We start from the raw sequence: 17,310 nt of genomic DNA, 5'->3' as shown, positions 1-17,310 counted from the left end.
ATATCATCAATCGGGAGTTAGGGACCACGGAGATGGGCTTATCGGTTGCTACAGGACGTCCGCAGGGTAGAGTGTTGTTCCCACTGCTGTTGTGCCTCGTACTAGACAGGCCTATCTACGAAAAGAAGGAGAACTGAGCTTGATGGAACCAGTCTTCGAGGACTTCAATTGGGTTTGACCCACCTGACCTGAAAAGGGCACATTGAGCGAATAACCAAAAAGATCACTGCATGTCTATGGGCTTGCAAAAGAGTTTTTGGCTTTTGACTCGCCTATTCCGGGCTGTCACTGGAGCCATGAAAACCACGCCAACTTTGGAAATTTCCGCATTTCTAGGACTGTAAGGGACTTTACTGAGCAACATAAATCTTTCTAAGTCTTCTGGCGCTTTCCTACCCACTCCATAACAGCTCACAAATCTAGAAAAGATCAAAACTAAGAAGGTTCTAGAATCTTCGTAGTCACTTGAAAGCACTGTTGCATCTCTAAATCTCTTCCCCACTGCGTATTATTTACCGGGGTGCAGAAGAGTATATATAAATAGATAGACAATTTAATTAGGAAAACACAATTTATTAAACAAAAGAGATAATGGCATTATAAATATCTAAAGCATTCCGTTTTAGGAACACTACTAAAATGAGATAAGCTCAAAATACTCTTAGCGAAAAAATTGAAGTACTCAATACAAATTTGGCATAGCTTACATAACAAATACTTTATCCAGTTTCTTAAAAGCGAATATTTCCTTCGTTTTAGGACAAATCACCTGCCCCTCATTCTCGCGGGCCATTTGTTCCAATGCCTGAAAGGTACGAAGGATAGTAAACGATATGAGAAAATAAGGCCCTTACTTGTTCCCCGTAAACGTATCCGTTAGGAAGCATCATCGGTTGATTATTCTCGTTTAACGGCAAACCGCTAATGTGACAGTACAAGCGCGACTGGGAACAGTGCGCAAACGGTAAATGCTCGGCTAATTGGTTCAAGTACTTTTGACAGACCGGGCAGCTTTGATTCCGATTCTCACTATTCTCAGAGTAACACTGATTGCGAACTGTTAAGGAATAATCAAGACTGTAAAGTAAAAATTAATTATAGCCGTTTACTCTGGGCGTATCTTAAAATTTTAGGAACCATTTGCAATGTGTTTGTTTGCATATTAGGATTGCTAAAAAATGTATTTCACTAGGTCAGGGGTCGGCAACCTGCGGCTCTTTCGATATAAAGTTGGGGCTCTCCATATTTATCTAAAGAAATTAGTTCATTTGTTCGAAATTCGCCTTTTTAATTACTTTTATTTGTTTACGAAATCAAAAGCACACTTGCATCAAAACAATTATCTAATTTGTGACACTTGTTTACATTCTGGTATTCTTTTGTTTTTTTTATTAAAGCAGCCTACTCAATCAATTGAATCAAAAATTTTTTGTGGCTCTTTAAAAACTGGGAAATTTTGTAAATTTTTGGCTTTCAATAGATTGCCGACCCCTGCACTAGGTAAACAAATGAGCGAAGGTGGGATCTTGTACTATTAAATAAAATACTAAAAATAGCTCACTTAACAGGAACAATTGTTGCCATGAATTTTAAGATACGCATAAGCCAAGCACCCGGCTCTAAATAATCAAAAAGGATATGGTGTCTTAAGTGCGGACAAGCCTGCTTGTAGTGCAACAGTAAAAACCGACTGGCTGGCCAACTGAAACAATCTGTAATTCTCCTGCCTGAACTCCTCGATTAACGTGTCCCATCGACCTTCATCGAACAACATTTTATACGAAGGTATTTCTGAAAATTGAAAAACAAGGTAAATGCGTTTTGTGTTCACTTTAAAATATTACAGTTTAAACTCTGAATTCCGACTTCCCTCCTGAAAAGTGTAACACTGGAAAGGCTGTTGGACAATTAAAAAGCTTCACAAAGGATCTAAGAGGCTTTGGGAAGGAGGAGAATGCTCTGAGGAAGATCTAGAAACGTTTCTAGCGCTTTCCACAGATTCTTAGGCTTCCATGTGGCTCTGATATGTGTAGAATTTTAGAAGAGAAATCACTGGAAGGGATCTATCAAGTTCTGGGAGGGATAAAGAATGTATTGGGAACAAACGCTTAAAAGGCTCTCAAAATCTGTATCGGGCTTTCATGAACTTAACATGCTATTTAGATTTGTGAAGATACATTCACCTTTCCAGAGCGCTAGAAAAACCAAGAAAGCTCTGGAAAAGACAAAAAAAGTTCTGATGAGTCTGGAAAAGATTTAGAAGGCCTTTAAAAGGTAGGAGGTGCTGTAGAATCAAAAATGTTCCCAAAATCCTGAATTTAGAGTTTATCATCTAAATTCATACTTTAAAGTGTTAAATCCAGATTTAATCACCAAATTTAAACTGAGCACAAACTGATTTTTCAGCAGGACGGGGCAACTTGACATTTACATGCATCCCCCCCCCCCCCCAACCATGCCTTTGTAGAAATACTCATAAATCAAGCATATAAACTTACCTGTCGAAACTGGAAAGGCAAGTAAAGCCATCGCCTTCTTAATTGTATTCAAGTGCTCATCTTCGAAAGTCGGAAAATGCTTTCGGGCGTGCTTAATCGCATCGATCCGCCGATCGGATCGAATCAGTTCGACGAATTCCTGAATTCGCAAGTTAAACTCCATATTCGATCTAAGTTTGCGCAACTTGGACCGATTGTCGTGGCACCACGACAGACACTTGGACGTCTCGTGACTGGCGAGCGACTTTTCCACCTCGCGAGACGTCAAAAATATATCTAAAAGCGCACACTGGTTACAAATCGCCGGCGGTTAGTTGTCGACCGACCTATGTTCGTTAAATCCTTAATGTTCGATCTTTCGGCGAGCGTAATCGCGGCGTTATAATAGCCGTTTCGGAGAAAGTACTCGACGACCATGCGATCCAATCGTTTCCTTCGCCATTGGTTTAGGGCACCTTGCGATACGACGCCGGACGACGTTAGAGTCGCGTGCTCTTTCAGATGTTCGAGACGCCTCTTGCAAACGTTAGTCGCTTGCAGCTCCTCCGTTATGCTCTCTTCGGCTTTACGCTTCAAAACCTGCAGTTTCTCCACCATTCCGCCTAGGAGTTTCGTAATGTCGTTACTTTTAACACTCTCTCCGGAAATGCTTTTTTCAATCTCGATTGCTGCCTGCTGCACGTGCGAAACCTCCCTGTCTAACGTCTTCTGTGCAGAACGAAATTTCTTGTTTAGTATTTCGTAGGGAACCTGTCAATAAGGAGTTTAGAAGGTCATTTGAACTTTTCCACGATTTTTACAACCTTGAGTGTAGGGTGTTCCAAAGATTTGATGTCTGCCATTTTGTTTAGAACTAAAGAAAATTCGCAATTCGCAAGGCGATAAAGTCAATAATCACTTTTTAATTCTTTTTGTTTGTTGTTATTACGCGACCTTGTGGTAAACAGCTGATTTACGTCAACCAGTGTGGCAACGTTGCCGAATTGCGCGCCTTATAATGGACATTTTGAATTCCGAAAGTCGAATTAGAAAAATTTGGATGAGTTATGGAGTTAATTGTAAAGCACCTACTTATAAAGCACTTTCAGGATGCCACCAAGTCAATTTTTAGTCTTTAGAAGATCTGTTTTAAGTTGTATACGAGTTACGACCACTACTAAAGTTTCATTATACAGTTTGGACGACGAGATAATTCAAAACCTTAGATTATCAATTTAGTAAGCTTGTATATTCTGGACTCCTTACGAATCGGAAATAACTGTCGTTGAAATATTTAATGGAAAAATGTAAATTTTCCATGCGTTCTACAATACGTACACCCCGTATATCATTAATTTTCACATTAACAGCGACATCTGTGAACATTTCGTGAGTGACATTCAGCAAAGCTAAATCAGCTGGTAACGAATTTTAGTATTTGATTATTTTACTTAAAACAGAACGTAACTAATTAATCAATTTATTTATCGACCGTGGCAAGAACACCCAATTCCCAGCCAGGCTGAGTAAGTATAATATACAATCCTGAAAAACTACTAAACACAGTCTTTTGCAGCTTTCAAACTGTATAATAGAAACCATTGCAAGACTGTGAGAAAATTGTAAAACCCTCGAATTAACTTGACCAGGCAAGGTGTACTTGAACCGTGATCCGTTAGCATTAATTTCGCATTGCAGGTGTCGAAACGGCATTAGCAACAGTGGTGAAAATACGAAAAGAGAGCCTCTGTGGATTAGCCTTCTAGAATCGGTTAAAATTATAGGAGAGACTGTGTAAAAACAAATTAAAGAAATATACATTGTATTGAACCATTTAAATTGTCAAGTGGCTTACACCCCCTCTGTGGAAAAGTGGAATATTCCACCACCATTGATTTTCCTGGTGGAAATAATTATTTCGAATCGGCGATTAAATACGCCGGATTTTGCAAACGCCTTTAATGCAAATTGTGCGTATACCCAGGCCAATTCCCTTATAAGACCGTGACCGCCATTACGACCCGTCTTGAGGATAACGGCGGGTTCCGTTTGAATCTGCGAAAATTTCGTCGTTCACAGGTGGTGGTTCTGCGTTTAGAGAATGCAGAAAATAGAAACGACAAATTCGTATTTTATTTTCTGGTTAATGGTCTTGGTCGTTTTCCCCCGTGAGCATGTTCATAAATATATTCCTGTGTAAGACTGGCTTGTGGCGGCTAAAATGAACCAATGGTGTCTAGGCGGGAAACACTCGTGACAGCCGGCAGCCAATGGGAGGCTTCGAATTTGAAATCCCTCTCATTCTTTGTGCTCTTACCTTTAACTTTGTATACATTCGGTTGAGTGTACTGTGCTGTTAGCGATTCTGCTTTGTATTTTAAAGAAAATTAATGAAAATACGGTAGGACATCATTATTTGTACCGAGCAAGTTAATCGGTAAGTGAATATTTATCTTTAGAAAATTTTGTTTGCCGTATTTCTGTTATGATAGCTCATAAGAACGGCTTGAAATTTTTTGTATAGAAGTACTGTTGCCATAATGGATTCACCCGCCGTTACGAGCCCGCTCTTTTGTGTAGGCGCGTGTGGAAGTATAATTTTAAGGTTATAATTTTAAAGCGTATTCGACTCGATGTCCGAGTTGTTTTCCACGATAAACTTATCCAAATCGATGTGTCATTTTCCAATTTGAAATCTGTTTCGGCGCAGGGTACACCCACTTGCTTGAATTTTGACGTTCAATTTGCAAATATTGTTTATTGTTGTTGTTAAAGCGATAATGCCGGTACAATTAGCTGTCAAAATCAATTTCATAAACAAATGATAACATAAAGCGATAAATCATCACTTTTGCAAAGGCAGCAGGAGCATCTCCCTCTTTCAAGGCCATATTGTAAGGTAGGAAGTAAGGTTTGATAACAACTCGGAAACAAGTTCCAGAACGTTGACTGATCCTTCAAATTGATTTTAAACTACATTCCGCTCCTCTTTATAATCTTTCGTGTTTATTCTAGTTTATCAAAAAAACTTTCATAATCGTAACGTTCTCACGCACTGCATTTTGTTATCATCTAAACTAACGCCTGATTGATGTTGCCTTCTACGAAGCTGCGGTCGGATTACGTTACGTTTCTGTCCTCCTCGCCGGCCGCCGGTAGTGATTTCTGATTTCCTCTCCTTCCCGGCCCCGGCCGCCGAACCCCTCTCGCCCTTTGTCTTGGTTCGGTATCCCTCCCTGCTCGACGTGGACATCTGCTTCGGTACAGCCTTTTCATAACAATATTCATTATCGCCCGTCCATATAAATCGAACAATTAAAATCTAAAGTTCACTTATTAGAAAAATAACAGTGGCGTAACCAACACTAGAACCGGCCTGGAATCAGAACGATGTAGAAAGGGTGGCAGGTATTTGTCTGGGTGGGGAAAAAGGAAAACCATCAGATTGTTATCGGAAATAAATGTAAATTTACTGTTCTGTTTTAGTATTACCACAGTGTAGATACAAATAACGAGCTGTAATTTGTGTGGTAATTCAGACGTTTTTGTTTCCTTGTTGATATGTTTACAGGGTCTACAAACCGCTCTGTACTTGTGTGGCGGTTTCTTTATAAGTGCACATGAGCACGTGCACTTCCACAAATCATTAAAAAAAAAGAAAACATTTTTGCACATTCCTGTCCCGTTATAAAAATAGTTCACTTATCTTATCTGAAAGAAGGAATATTCCGCCTCTGCGTGCAGTGCACAATTAGCTACGATCTCTGATTCGTTCAAACGCTAAGGCCTATCCCCGTGCGCCCCGCGAGAGGCCACGTTGTAGGTAAACTTTAGCCCAGAAAGTATCCCTTTTCTGGAACTTTAAGAGCACACTGTAATTGTGATCAGTATTCGCCGGACTACGAAGTAGTGCTTATGGTTTCGGTTTTAAAAGTAAAATCACGAATACTAGATAATTGTGAAAATGGCGGAAGCTTGTGACGTTACCGTTCAGCATTTAAAGACAATTAAATTTAATTTACTTAAATTAGAAGACAAAATTAAAATAAAAAATGCGGGTCGCCCCAAACCAAGTTTGGAAATAACGAAAATTAATAAAGGAAAAACTCGTGATTATAAACGGTCGTTTAAAATAGACATATATGAAAAAACTGACTGGTTGTGCGGTTGTAACGTTAGCAATAGTCTCTTTTGTTTTCCATGTTTGTTGTTTGGCGACGAGGCATCGGAATGGACCAAGAATGGCGTTACGGACCTAGTGCATTTATCGGAAAAAATTAAAAAACATCATTTTTCAAAGACACATATATCTGCCAAATTGGATTTTAATTTGTTAGGTAAGCAAAATATACGGCAGCAGTTAAATAGCGCGTATCGTTCGAGTATCGAAAAACATAATGAGGAAGTGAAAAAGAACAGATATGTTTTATCAAAAATTATAGACTGTATAAAGTTTTGTGGCGCTTTTGAACTTGCTCTCCGCGGCCATGACGAACGAGAAAATTCAATCAACCCCGGAGTTTTTAGAAGTCTCATCAATTTTTCTGCCGAATTGGACTTGGCACTTAAAGATCATTTGCAGCATAGTACCGTGTTTAAAGGTACATCGAAAGATATTCAAAATGACTTATTAGAATGTATGCTTTCCGTGTGTCAGTCATACATCAAGAAAGAAATGGCCGCTTCAAATTTCGTGTCTGTTATAAGTGATGAAACAAGTGACATTTCAAATGTCTTCCAAAAGGTCATAGTTTACCGTTATACTTTACCAAACGGTACCCCTGTTGAGCGATTTTGGACATTTTTAAAACCAAATGACCACGATGCTGTTTCCTTAGCTGGCTGCATAGAAGAATCTTTAAATTGTGTTTTAAAAAATTCCGATCAGCTAATTTCCCAAAGTTATGACGGAGCAAATGTTAGGAGTGGGACCCATGGTGGTGTGCAAAAACTTATTAAGGATAAATTTCAGTACGCCAATTATATACAGTGCTATGCTCATCAATTTAATTCATTAATATCTCAAGCAACAAGCATAAATAGTAATGTTCGCATATTTTTCTCCGATTTAAGTGACATAACCAATTTTTTTTCGAATTCCCCACAAAGAGTTGCCGTATTGGATGAAGTTGTTAAGAGTCGGGTTCCTAGAGCATCTGCTACAGGGTGGAATTTTAAAATTACAACAGTTAATACGGTGTATGAAAATAGAGATGCCCTTATAACTTGTATGGAAAGAATACAATCGACATCCAGACAGTCGGATACCATAAGAAAAGCAGGTGCACTTTTAAGGCTATTAAACGACCCTAAATTTATCTTTTGGGTAACAGTGTTTCATCGTGTTATGCCCCACGCCGATATTTTATATTCACAACTACAAAACAGGACTACCGATTCCCTAATTATAAAGAGATGCATCACTGAATTTGAAAGAAGTATTCGAAACGAAAGAGAGAACATGCACACCATTAGGGAAAGCGAGTTAGAAGATATTGAGTCTAGGAAAAGAAGGAAGATAGATGACAAGACTTCTTACGTTTCCATGACTGTCCAAGCTAAGGAAGTTTGTGATACGATAATATCAGAAACCAAAAGAAGATTTTTCTTCACAGGGCATGTGGAAATGGCAAATTTATTTTCGGTAGAACTTTTCGAAAAATATTCTTCACATTTTCCAGTATTACAATTAGACTCGGCAACTCGCACATTTCCCTTTTTAAATAAAAACAAATTAAAGACAGAATTGGAAATAATATACAAACAGTCAGATTTTAGAGAAGTATCCGGAGCAGTCCATTTGCTTAAATTTTTAATCGAAAATAATTTACAAATAGATTTCTCAGAGACATTACTAGTGCTACAAGCAATCGTTACGATGCCCATGATAACCGCCGAAGCCGAACGATGCTTCTCTACATTAAATCGGATAAAAACTTTTCTTATAAGTACAATGTGTGAGGATAGACTGACGGCCCTCGCAATGTTATCTATTGAGAAACAAATGATTAAAGAAATTCCAAATTTTAACGAATTGGTTATTGAAGAATTTATTAAAAAGACAGATAGACAACTTCAGTTTCAATATAAAACGTGTTTGTGAAATTTAGACACTATATAAAGAAATAATAAAAACAATAAGTGCTTGGCGAGGTACCTACTCAACAGGTGAATTTTTTTTTAAATTTGTAACTCAATAAGCTTTTTGATTTAATTTTCATTTAATACGCCCAAAAAACTCTGAGACAATTTTTTTTTGCGGGCCTCAAAAAAAGGCAGTGTATAACCTTCCTTTTTTACCAAAAATCTACTGCACCAAACTTTCTCGTGAAAACACTTTTTCTTATTAATTTTGGTGCGTAGAATCCAAAACAATTCGTACATTTTCGATTAGACTTCTCAATCAAAAGTTATGGACTAGAAACCAATTTCGAAAGAAAATTCAAAGGGCTGTAACTTTTGAACTAGTAGCCCAATCTTGGAACTGTTTCAAATTATGGATTCTACAGGCCACATTCTATAAGACAATTTTTTTTCCGTATCGATCTGAGACAATTTTTTTTTCGGGCCTCAAGAAAAGGCCTTTTTTACCAAAAATCGACTGCACCAAAATTTCTCGGAAAAACACTTTTTCTTATTATTTTTGGTGCGTAGAATCCAAAACAATTCGTACTTTTTCGATTAGACTTATCACAGATCTTAGATCTGTGCTTTCACTTACTAACGCCCTAAAGCTAAACAACTAAGTTGTAGGAACACTTTTGTTTCAAAACAAATGAATCAATTGAATTGCAATTATACTAATTGAATTTTTTAATTCCAGTTTAAGCTTTCTCCACTATGGATATGTATTTAAGTGCGAGTGACTCTGTATCGCTTCAAGAAATGTTGGATATTGACATTAAATCAGAAATCGAAACGTTAGTGGGGGGACACAATGATCTTTCCGGTTTAAATTTTTCCGATCTTCCACCATTAGACATAGAAGAAAGTACAAACATAAGATGGATATCGTCTAACTCCAACCATTCAAATTCGAGTTTCAATTTAGATTTTAATGGCGAAGATGGTTCCACAATGGTCAATCCAAACGCTGTGATGCCAATTTCTTTGGCACAAAGCATACGGTCTCCGTCTCCTACGTTAAAAGAGAGTCATTTAACATTTTCACCGTCTAGTATTAAAATAACCAGCTTGAAAACGGAAGCGGCCGCTTTTAAGAGGGACATTCTCCAAAAATTAAATTTAGATGAGAAGAAAACTGAGATAAAAACCACTAAAGTTACCCCAATTCTGGCGAAACCTATAATAAAGACTGTAAATAACAAATCGACTTTGCTCTCATTTAAAAATACCGTACAACACCACTTCATTTCGTCGGTCGGCGTCACTCACATCAACGGAATCGGCAACGTGCGAACGATCGCGACCAACACGCACCACCGCAAGCAGCAGCTGAACAACAATCAACTATGCGGAGACCTCCACATTTACCCGAAACCCGCCTACAGCTACAGCTGTCTCATAGCGATGGCGCTCAAGAACAGTCACACCGGCAGTCTGCCGGTCTCGGAGATATACAACTTTATGTGCAGGCACTTTCCCTACTTCAAGACGGCGCCGAACGGCTGGAAGAACTCGGTCCGACACAATCTCTCCCTAAACAAGTGCTTTGAGAAGATCGAGAAGCCGGCGATAAACGGCGCGCAACGAAAGGGCTGCCTTTGGGCGATGAATCCGGCGAAGATCGTCAAAATGGACGAGGAGGTGCAGAAGTGGTCGAGGAAGGATCCGAGCGCGATCAAAAAGGCGATGGTCAATCCAGGTAATTTTTTTTTTAAATTTTATTGTAGCTAAGAAAACCAAATTGTCTTCAAGTTTCCAAAAATTAAATCCTCAGGTGACCCTACTTTCGAGTCAAAAATACCCTGTGTCTTTAGGGACCTAGAGGGCTTAAAACTTAAGATGTCCTGACTCTATACTCTGATCCAAATGAGTCTAGGAACACAGAATTCCAAATGGACTCCATAAATCCGAGAATTGTTTCTTTTCCTCCAAAATACACTTGTATCCAAGATAAGGTTGTCTATCATGGAGTTTTCAGAAACCATGGAAGATACGACAATGGTCAAATTAAATAAAAGTTGCGCCATTAAACGATTATTGTCATGCTTTAAAGAAAACCGGAAAATTCGAGTTACTTCCGAAGATATCCCAGAAAAACCAAAATTGACCGATTTCGTTTTTATTTTTTCCTGATGTTACTTGAGCATTGAAAAAAGTACACGCTATATTATTGAGTAGTATTTTTTATTACGAATACAACGATATACCACGCACACACTAAAAAAGTTTGAAAGTGTCGGTGTCAACAGGATGGTGCACCCGCGCACAACGTCTTAGTCACGCGAGAATATCTATCAGACAGATTCCCTGTAAAATGGAAAATTTTTCCGATTTTGAAATCATGATTTAAGCAGCCGAAAGAAAACGCCTATAGTTCAATGATATTTTTATAAAACATGACAGTACTATGAAGTTAGGTTATAAAAAATGACAGCTATTCAGATTTTATTTGTCAATTTTTTTAAGTTGGCAGCAATTTTGCCCAAAAATGGCGGATGATTGCGGTACTTTCGGTTCTTTCCTTAGAGAAGGAAAAGAACATAGTCTAAGGTTCTTTCTATCATTGGTTGAGTGCCAGAATTAACCGGTAGATGTAGGGTAACTACCGGTAGAAACTTCGATCGTTCCAGAATTAATCGGTGGGGCACCACCGCATGTTCCACTTTTAACCTACAAACCATTGGTGTATCACCGGTGATCTACCATACGCACCGAATTATTTTGGCGGTTATTAAGCTACCAGTTTGCGCTAACCTTACTTTTTTGACTTATTTGTATAGCGTTATTGCACTTGTCGAAGAATGGAATTGTTGCTGTATACCGTCATAAAAAATAGATGGGTTTTTAAAGATACACATCCAAAGCTAAATGAAAGTGACAGCGATGAAGGTGATGATGACGATGATGTACTTTTATCTTTACTCAGAACAGACGATCATCCAAAGGTGCGACATTATGTAAAATGTGTTGTGCTAAAGTACAATCCTACAGACTTTCGGGCCCATTTTCGTATATCAAGACAATCAGTGGAGGTTTTTAATTAGTACTAGTATTAAGTACAGTATCTATTTATATTGTCATTTTGTAGGAAGTAATGCAGTGCCTGGGTACTAAAGACTATTCGTCAGTAGGCAGACCCGCATTGCCTTTATTAGACTCTGTCTTGCTCATGATATGGACCATTAGCAATCAAGAGAGTTTTAGGTCTATTGCGGATAGATTTGGTATTGGAAAAGGTCATGCACATCGTATATTCCTTTTGATGTGCCAGAAAGTACATAAAAAAAGCCATCTCTATATTAAATGGCCCAAAGGAGCAAAAGCTCAAGAAACCGTAACTGAGTTTAGTACATTAAGAGGAGAAAATAGTTTTCCAAGTAAGAGTTGTAACGTTACAGTGTGCAATGGCATTCGAATTATATAGGTACATTTTAGATGTGTTTGGTTGCGTTGATGGCACACACATTCCCATTCCCGGTCCGTTAGCTGACAATTCATATTACAATCGAAAGGGTAGCAAAATTATTTGTAGGTGTAATATAAGGATAGTTTGTAATGTTCAACTTTGTAGGCTTTCATTCCGTGTTACTTCAAGGCATATGTAATGCAAAGCAAGAGTTTATTAATGTGTATTGTGGATGGCCAGGATCTGTGCACGATTCTAAAATGTGGCAAAATTCAAAAGTCTACAAGAAATTGGAAGAAGGTGCAAATGCAATGTTGCTGCCCGGCTGTTACCTGTTAGGAGACACTGCATACCCAATAAAACCATATATGATGGTGCCATTTAAAGACAATGGCACGCTAACATTAAGACAACGTCGATTTAATGCCAAATTAAGCAGTACCCGTGTTGTAATTGAGCAAGCGTATGGAAGACTCAAGTCCCAATTTCGTCGCTTAAAATACTTACCGATGCTACGTATACAGCAAATACCTTACGTAATAACCACAGCCTGCATTTTGCACAACATTGGTGTCAAGGATGATCCTGAATATTGTGGAAACATAGATGAAGAAGAAGGTGATAATAATATTGAGCACTATGATCAAGAAATAGAAGAGAGTGGTTTAGATCTTTGTGGTGTGCGTTTACGCAATCAAATATTAAGTCAAATGAAATTTTAATGTTAATTTGTTAAAAACTAGTTTATATAAAAACGATGTGTAAAATACTCTAAAACTACATAAAAATATTTGAAAATACAAACTAAGTTTCACATTTTGAAGCTAATACTTGTACTAATTTTAGTATGGCATTAATTTCTTTTTCTTTTAATAGTTTTTCCTCCTCCCATTTTTGCTGTTGAAACAACTCCTTTCTTTTGTTTTTCTCATCTTCCATTTCCAATTTCTTTAGTAAATAATCACTTATCTGCATTTTTCGTTTTTTACTCTTTTGAGTATTGACATCTGTACCTGCGGATCCTGCTGATGTGCTGGGAGAAGCAGGTAGCTCTTCGTATGGTTGTGAGTCTGGTTCAATATTTTCTGAATCATCATTCTCCAACGTGTCGTATAGGGAACCTAATAAAATAATGTACAGAGGTGTATAACCATACAATGCTGTTATTACCTTCTGCAGGAGTAATTGCCGCTTTGCAGCCTAAAACATGATCAAAACGCTCAAAGAACTCCCAGGTTATCGCACTTTCTCCAGAAGATTGCTGCTTCTTTTTGTTATTTTTATACGTTTTTAAAAGATTACGATACTTCAAATCGCACTCGTCGCTGGTAACGTTCACTCGAAGTTTTTCATTAATAATTTTTGCAATTTGTTGCCATAACTTCTTTTTTTTGCATGTGGGCCTGTTGAATTCTAATTCCCGAGAGAGCCTAGTTTCTATCAGTAACACTATTGTTTCCTTTTTCCATTGATGAGGCTTTCCTTCCAACGGCTGTGATTCCATTTCCTCAGATTGAGTGTATGGGTTAATACTAGTTTCGTACACTCTCTTAATATAATTGTTCCTCTGTTCCTCATCTAGACATAGTAGAAAAATAATGTGACTACCTAATTTAATTAGTAATGAATTTACCCTGCATTAGTGCTGCGTGTGTTTCAGCGTCGACTGTTATTTCAAACCGAGTATTTAAATATTCGCATTCTAGGTTCATCATTATAATGCAGTAAAAAGGCCGTACGTTCAATCGTTCAATACTTAAAAGTGTGGTTATATTATAACGTTATAAATAGAAATCAACCAGCCTGCTACCACGGCGTTCCAGATTATACAAGAACTAATTCAACCGCTATAATACCTTAAGATTACCGATGACGTCACGGTAAAATGTATCGGTATTTTGTACGGTTAATTCTGGAACTCACCCGTGACTTTAACATAACCATGAATCTTACGCCCTCTAGCGCCAAACCTACAAACTTGAAAATAATTTCCTGCGAGTTTTCTTGGCCTCTTTTGTTAACACATTTTTTTCCCTAAGCTCTCCATTTAACAGTTCCATAGATATGGGCTGTGACCTTTATTAGTAGGACACCATGTACACAGACGGACGGACAAAGTCAAAAATTATGAATGAGCTCGTTAATAAATAACAGGAGTTTCCTAAAAAGTGCCATTTTATTTGTTTTTACCCAACACGATTCCATGGATCTCAAGGAACCAGATTACTTTGTTTAAATGCCCCAGAAGCAGAACCTTAGAGATTTTAGAACCCTGGAGACGCTAAGAATTCCAAAGGCTCCAAAATGCCTAGCTGACCTTACTTAACCCAGGTTTGTGACACTACTCAGTCCAGTATCCCGGAGATCCCGAGTCTTTTATTCTCCCAATTTTGTCCCCTCATTAATTCCTGGTTTCTTCAGGATTACAATGCATTTTTTTGTAGAAAATCTGGAGTCTCTGGAACGGGGAGAGTTGAAGTTCACATACGAAGACGCTGATAATTTCGGCGATTCGTGCGGCAGCGCGGAGAGCGAAGAGGGGTCCGACGCCGAGGCGGATGTGGAGGTTGTCGAGCATAATTACAACAGTGAACCACAGTTTTTTGATATTAGCGCTATCAAATCGGAAGATGATGACATCGATATAGAGGTACAGAATGGTCCACGCTTTTTTATGGAAGCTTGTATTTAATAATAATAATAATAATAATAAATGTCTTTATTGATTAGCAGTTCTACATTTGCAATAAGTACTGCATATATCAATTAGGTGAAAGTTCAGATTTTTTAGGTAAAACCTAATCTGATATTCTACTTTAACCTTAATAACTTTATGAAAGCATCCAGTTAGGTACAGACAGAAAGAACAACAAAGAACAAAAAAAAAGATGAACGATTGAAAAGAGAAAAAATAGAAAAAGAAAGGGAACAAGCTAAATTATTGTACGTTTTGTATAGTAAACAAGTATTGTTTATATTTGCACTTAAACATTTTTTGGTTTAACGTCACAATATCGGCAGGAAGTCACTGTTCTAATCAGAATTGATAATTTGAGATAAGATTTATATTTTAATGGTCAGTTTGTGTCACTAGTTTCCATAAGAAAGTGTGAAATGATTAAAGGATTTCGCTTCTTAAAGAGGGGAATAGGATTCAGGGCCAGATAAACTGGGGGTTACCACCATTTTAAAAAGTAATGGTTAGTTGATAACCGCGTTTTTTTTTAATTTTTTTTACGCATTTTCCAACTCATGTTTTCAAGATATTATTTATTAATGCATTTTTTTTGCATTCAACATTCAGCAAACTGTAGAATGTCAACTTTCTTATTTGTGGAGATATTTCTTGAAATTTTCATCACAGATGTTTCTAGTAAAGGCAAACATATCGCATATTTTAAACATCAGGTGAACGCAAGGCTGAGTTTCTTATTTATAAGAATATTGCGTGAAGTAGCTGCCCGCAGACTATCTCATAGTGCGATAGTGTACTAATCCGTTACTTTACAGGACACAGAATTAGTTTACGATGAAATGGATATCGAAAACGACAAGGAAGTGTTGCGGGTGGAAGTGGCGTTAGCGCAAAAAGAACTGTTGGAGTACGGCCGTTGTGCTGTGAACGGGAAGAAACGAAAAATCTATTATCTACAAGACTAAATAATGAAGTTTAGCGAGTTCGGTTAGCCAAAGTTTAAAGGTCTCTGTAAAAGTTTAATAGCTGTTATTAGAATTATTTTATAATTTTAATAGTATATTTTTGTATCGGAATCAATTTACGTAAGCGGCTACGGCGGCCGCCGGAACTGTTACACTTTTCGATGATGTAAACGTTCTGTTATTTGCCGTTGCCGAATTTTGATTATGTTTTTGATTCAACTATACCGACAACTTTAAGTATTTTCCTATTTTATTTTTATTGTTACGAATTAAAGTCTGACTAGATTTATGTTGTCGATATGATTGAACTAAATGTTAAACTTTGAGGTATAAGAAATGAAAAGCTGTGTTAAAAGTGGTGATAATGTATATAGCTTTCTTTTACATTACTTAACAAATAATTAGTTTTTGTTTCATTTCCCATTCAAATCATTTGGCAGCATGTAGAGTAGATTGTGAGATTTCCATTGTCGGAGAGGTCATCTGCCAAAAATATTCAAATTACACCTCTCCGATAATAGAAATTCTTTAGCAGTATTTGGCAATTCCTTTGCAAAATTGTCGATTAATCGTGCAAACGAATTGCAATTTTTACAGTTAGAAATAAGATGTGCCTTTGCTCAAATTACTAAAACAGTTGCTACAAAAAAAAGGGGACCATTTTCTTTCGTTTCAATTTTGCTAATCTTTGAATTTGACGTCGCAAAATTATGTCCATATGTGGAATGGGCGGCCATTTTTCTGTACAAAACATTTAATGTAAATCAGACAGGTTTACTACTTATTCAGGGATAAATGTCCTATAGTTAACGTAATGACGATCGGGTCTGATAAGTAGTCGTAAATAAATTAGCGGTAACATTGTAAATGATCAAGAATGGCTAGTATGTGTACTTCTAGTTTGATTTTAAACGTTCCGTGTTTATACTTGTATGTAAGCTTTAAAATCGATCTAGGACTTAACGAACTAACTCTTTCGTTGTAATACCTAATGTAGAAATATGACCTAGTTGTAATTTTTGTAGTTTTACAAAATTAATGTGCGTTGCGTGTACAAATTTCTAGTTTTAAGGTGGTTGTATTAGTAATTCAGAATAAAACATTGTGATTTTTATACAGTGATGTGTGCTAAAGCTCTTTTATATTATACAGTTTTGATTTCAAAAGCTGTCATCCATGTCTTATCTGTTGTGTACATTTATAATTAATAAGATTTTTTTCTAATTTGAAGTTTTATTTCCAACATTCTAATTTAATGGGGACAAATGACAGGTGGAAAGGTGACCCAGTTACCCATTCCTACCGTGCTTATGCTCCTTATCGTTTTACTGAACAGAAGTTCTATTGAAATATCTGGACGACTTTATTTGATTGAGTCTACACATTCATTTCATCCCTAGGTTTTTTATTGGTGTCTGAGATATAACTAATAGAATTTGCTAAACTGGTTTGAAACGTACTTTGCAAACCAATCGACGGAGGTCCCTACTATAAATAATCTTAGCTAGCAAGTACTCGAGATTTCGATTTCTCTCTAACTTATCAATCGATTTTTAAAAAATAAAAACGATTGTACAAAAATAATATAAAATTATACATTTGGCTTCGTGTCCAATTACAAAATTTATGAGGGACTGTAGC

General features: G+C 37.2%; 4 protein-coding genes across 5 annotated transcripts; 2 read left to right on the top strand and 2 right to left on the bottom strand.

Annotated features, from left to right (window-relative positions):
• Nucleotides 1-552: 552 nt before the first annotated feature.
• On the bottom strand, nt 553-3,750 carry LOC116175673 (E3 ubiquitin-protein transferase MAEA). Its single transcript, XM_031493909.1, has 6 exons — nt 3,302-3,750; nt 2,825-3,248; nt 2,499-2,774; nt 1,641-1,791; nt 855-1,050; nt 553-805 (listed from the first exon to the last, which is right to left on the bottom strand). The coding sequence occupies exons 1-6, from the start codon at nt 3,338-3,340 to the stop codon at nt 704-706; spliced, it is 1,188 nt and encodes a 395-aa protein (XP_031349769.1). The 5' UTR covers nt 3,341-3,750; the 3' UTR covers nt 553-703.
• A 1,026-nt stretch (nt 3,751-4,776) lies between these two features.
• On the top strand, nt 4,777-16,783 carry LOC116175672. Of its 2 annotated transcripts, none has more exons than XM_031493907.1 (4): nt 4,777-4,914; nt 9,301-10,302; nt 14,454-14,659; nt 15,520-16,783. In XM_031493907.1, the coding sequence occupies exons 2-4, from the start codon at nt 9,318-9,320 to the stop codon at nt 15,667-15,669; spliced, it is 1,341 nt and encodes a 446-aa protein (XP_031349767.1). In that variant the 5' UTR covers nt 4,777-4,914; nt 9,301-9,317; the 3' UTR covers nt 15,670-16,783. The 2 variants fall into 2 exon arrangements, with proteins under 2 accessions (XP_031349767.1, XP_031349768.1); XM_031493908.1 differs by lacking the exon at nt 4,777-4,914 and adding an exon at nt 8,520-8,645.
• On the top strand, nt 11,177-12,765 carry LOC116175674 (putative nuclease HARBI1). The gene is made up of 4 exons (XM_031493910.1): nt 11,177-11,635; nt 11,692-11,980; nt 12,039-12,116; nt 12,175-12,765. Exons 1-4 carry the CDS (start codon nt 11,405-11,407, stop codon nt 12,729-12,731), a joined length of 1,155 nt encoding a protein of 384 aa, XP_031349770.1. The 5' UTR covers nt 11,177-11,404; the 3' UTR covers nt 12,732-12,765.
• On the bottom strand, nt 12,797-13,776 carry LOC116175675. Its single transcript, XM_031493911.1, has 3 exons — nt 13,643-13,776; nt 13,180-13,587; nt 12,797-13,130 (listed from the first exon to the last, which is right to left on the bottom strand). Exons 1-3 carry the CDS (start codon nt 13,722-13,724, stop codon nt 12,814-12,816), a joined length of 807 nt encoding a protein of 268 aa, XP_031349771.1. The 5' UTR covers nt 13,725-13,776; the 3' UTR covers nt 12,797-12,813.
• Nucleotides 16,784-17,310: the final 527 nt, after the last annotated feature.

The sequence above is a fragment of the Photinus pyralis genome, unplaced genomic scaffold (assembly GCF_008802855.1).
Source record: "Photinus pyralis isolate 1611_PpyrPB1 unplaced genomic scaffold, Ppyr1.3 Ppyr1.4_LG7, whole genome shotgun sequence".
NCBI lineage: Eukaryota > Metazoa > Arthropoda > Insecta > Coleoptera > Lampyridae > Photinus > Photinus pyralis.
This window is presented reverse-complemented; position numbering and strand designations above follow the sequence as displayed.

What these genes read in the sequence shown, in the direction of transcription:
- LOC116175673 (XM_031493909.1), bottom strand. Translation starts at nt 3,340, where the DNA reads ATGGCAGACATCAAATCTTTGGAACACCCTACACTCAAG. An exon ending in TAAGGATTTAACGAACATAG is followed by an intron (nt 2,775 to 2,824) that starts GTCGGTCGACAA and finishes GTGCGCTTTTAG; the next exon opens with ATATATTTTTGACGTCTCGC. An exon ending in TGCCTTTCCAGTTTCGACAG is followed by an intron (nt 1,792 to 2,498) that starts GTAAGTTTATAT and finishes TTCAATTTTCAG; the next exon opens with AAATACCTTCGTATAAAATG.
- LOC116175672 (XM_031493907.1), top strand. Translation starts at nt 9,318, where the DNA reads ATGGATATGTATTTAAGTGCGAGTGACTCTGTATCGCTTCAAGAAATG. An exon ending in AAAGGCGATGGTCAATCCAG is followed by an intron (nt 10,303 to 14,453) that starts GTAATTTTTTTT and finishes ATTTTTTTGTAG; the next exon opens with AAAATCTGGAGTCTCTGGAA. An exon ending in ATGATGACATCGATATAGAG is followed by an intron (nt 14,660 to 15,519) that starts GTACAGAATGGT and finishes GTTACTTTACAG; the next exon opens with GACACAGAATTAGTTTACGA.
- LOC116175674 (XM_031493910.1), top strand. Translation starts at nt 11,405, where the DNA reads ATGGAATTGTTGCTGTATACCGTCATAAAAAATAGATGGGTTTTTAAA. An exon ending in TATCAAGACAATCAGTGGAG is followed by an intron (nt 11,636 to 11,691) that starts GTTTTTAATTAG and finishes GTCATTTTGTAG; the next exon opens with GAAGTAATGCAGTGCCTGGG. An exon ending in TTCATATTACAATCGAAAGG is followed by an intron (nt 12,117 to 12,174) that starts GTAGCAAAATTA and finishes TCAACTTTGTAG; the next exon opens with GCTTTCATTCCGTGTTACTT.
- LOC116175675 (XM_031493911.1), bottom strand. Translation starts at nt 13,724, where the DNA reads ATGATGAACCTAGAATGCGAATATTTAAATACTCGGTTTGAAATAACA. An exon ending in ACACGCAGCACTAATGCAGG is followed by an intron (nt 13,588 to 13,642) that starts GTAAATTCATTA and finishes TACTATGTCTAG; the next exon opens with ATGAGGAACAGAGGAACAAT. An exon ending in GGCAATTACTCCTGCAGAAG is followed by an intron (nt 13,131 to 13,179) that starts GTAATAACAGCA and finishes TTATTTTATTAG; the next exon opens with GTTCCCTATACGACACGTTG.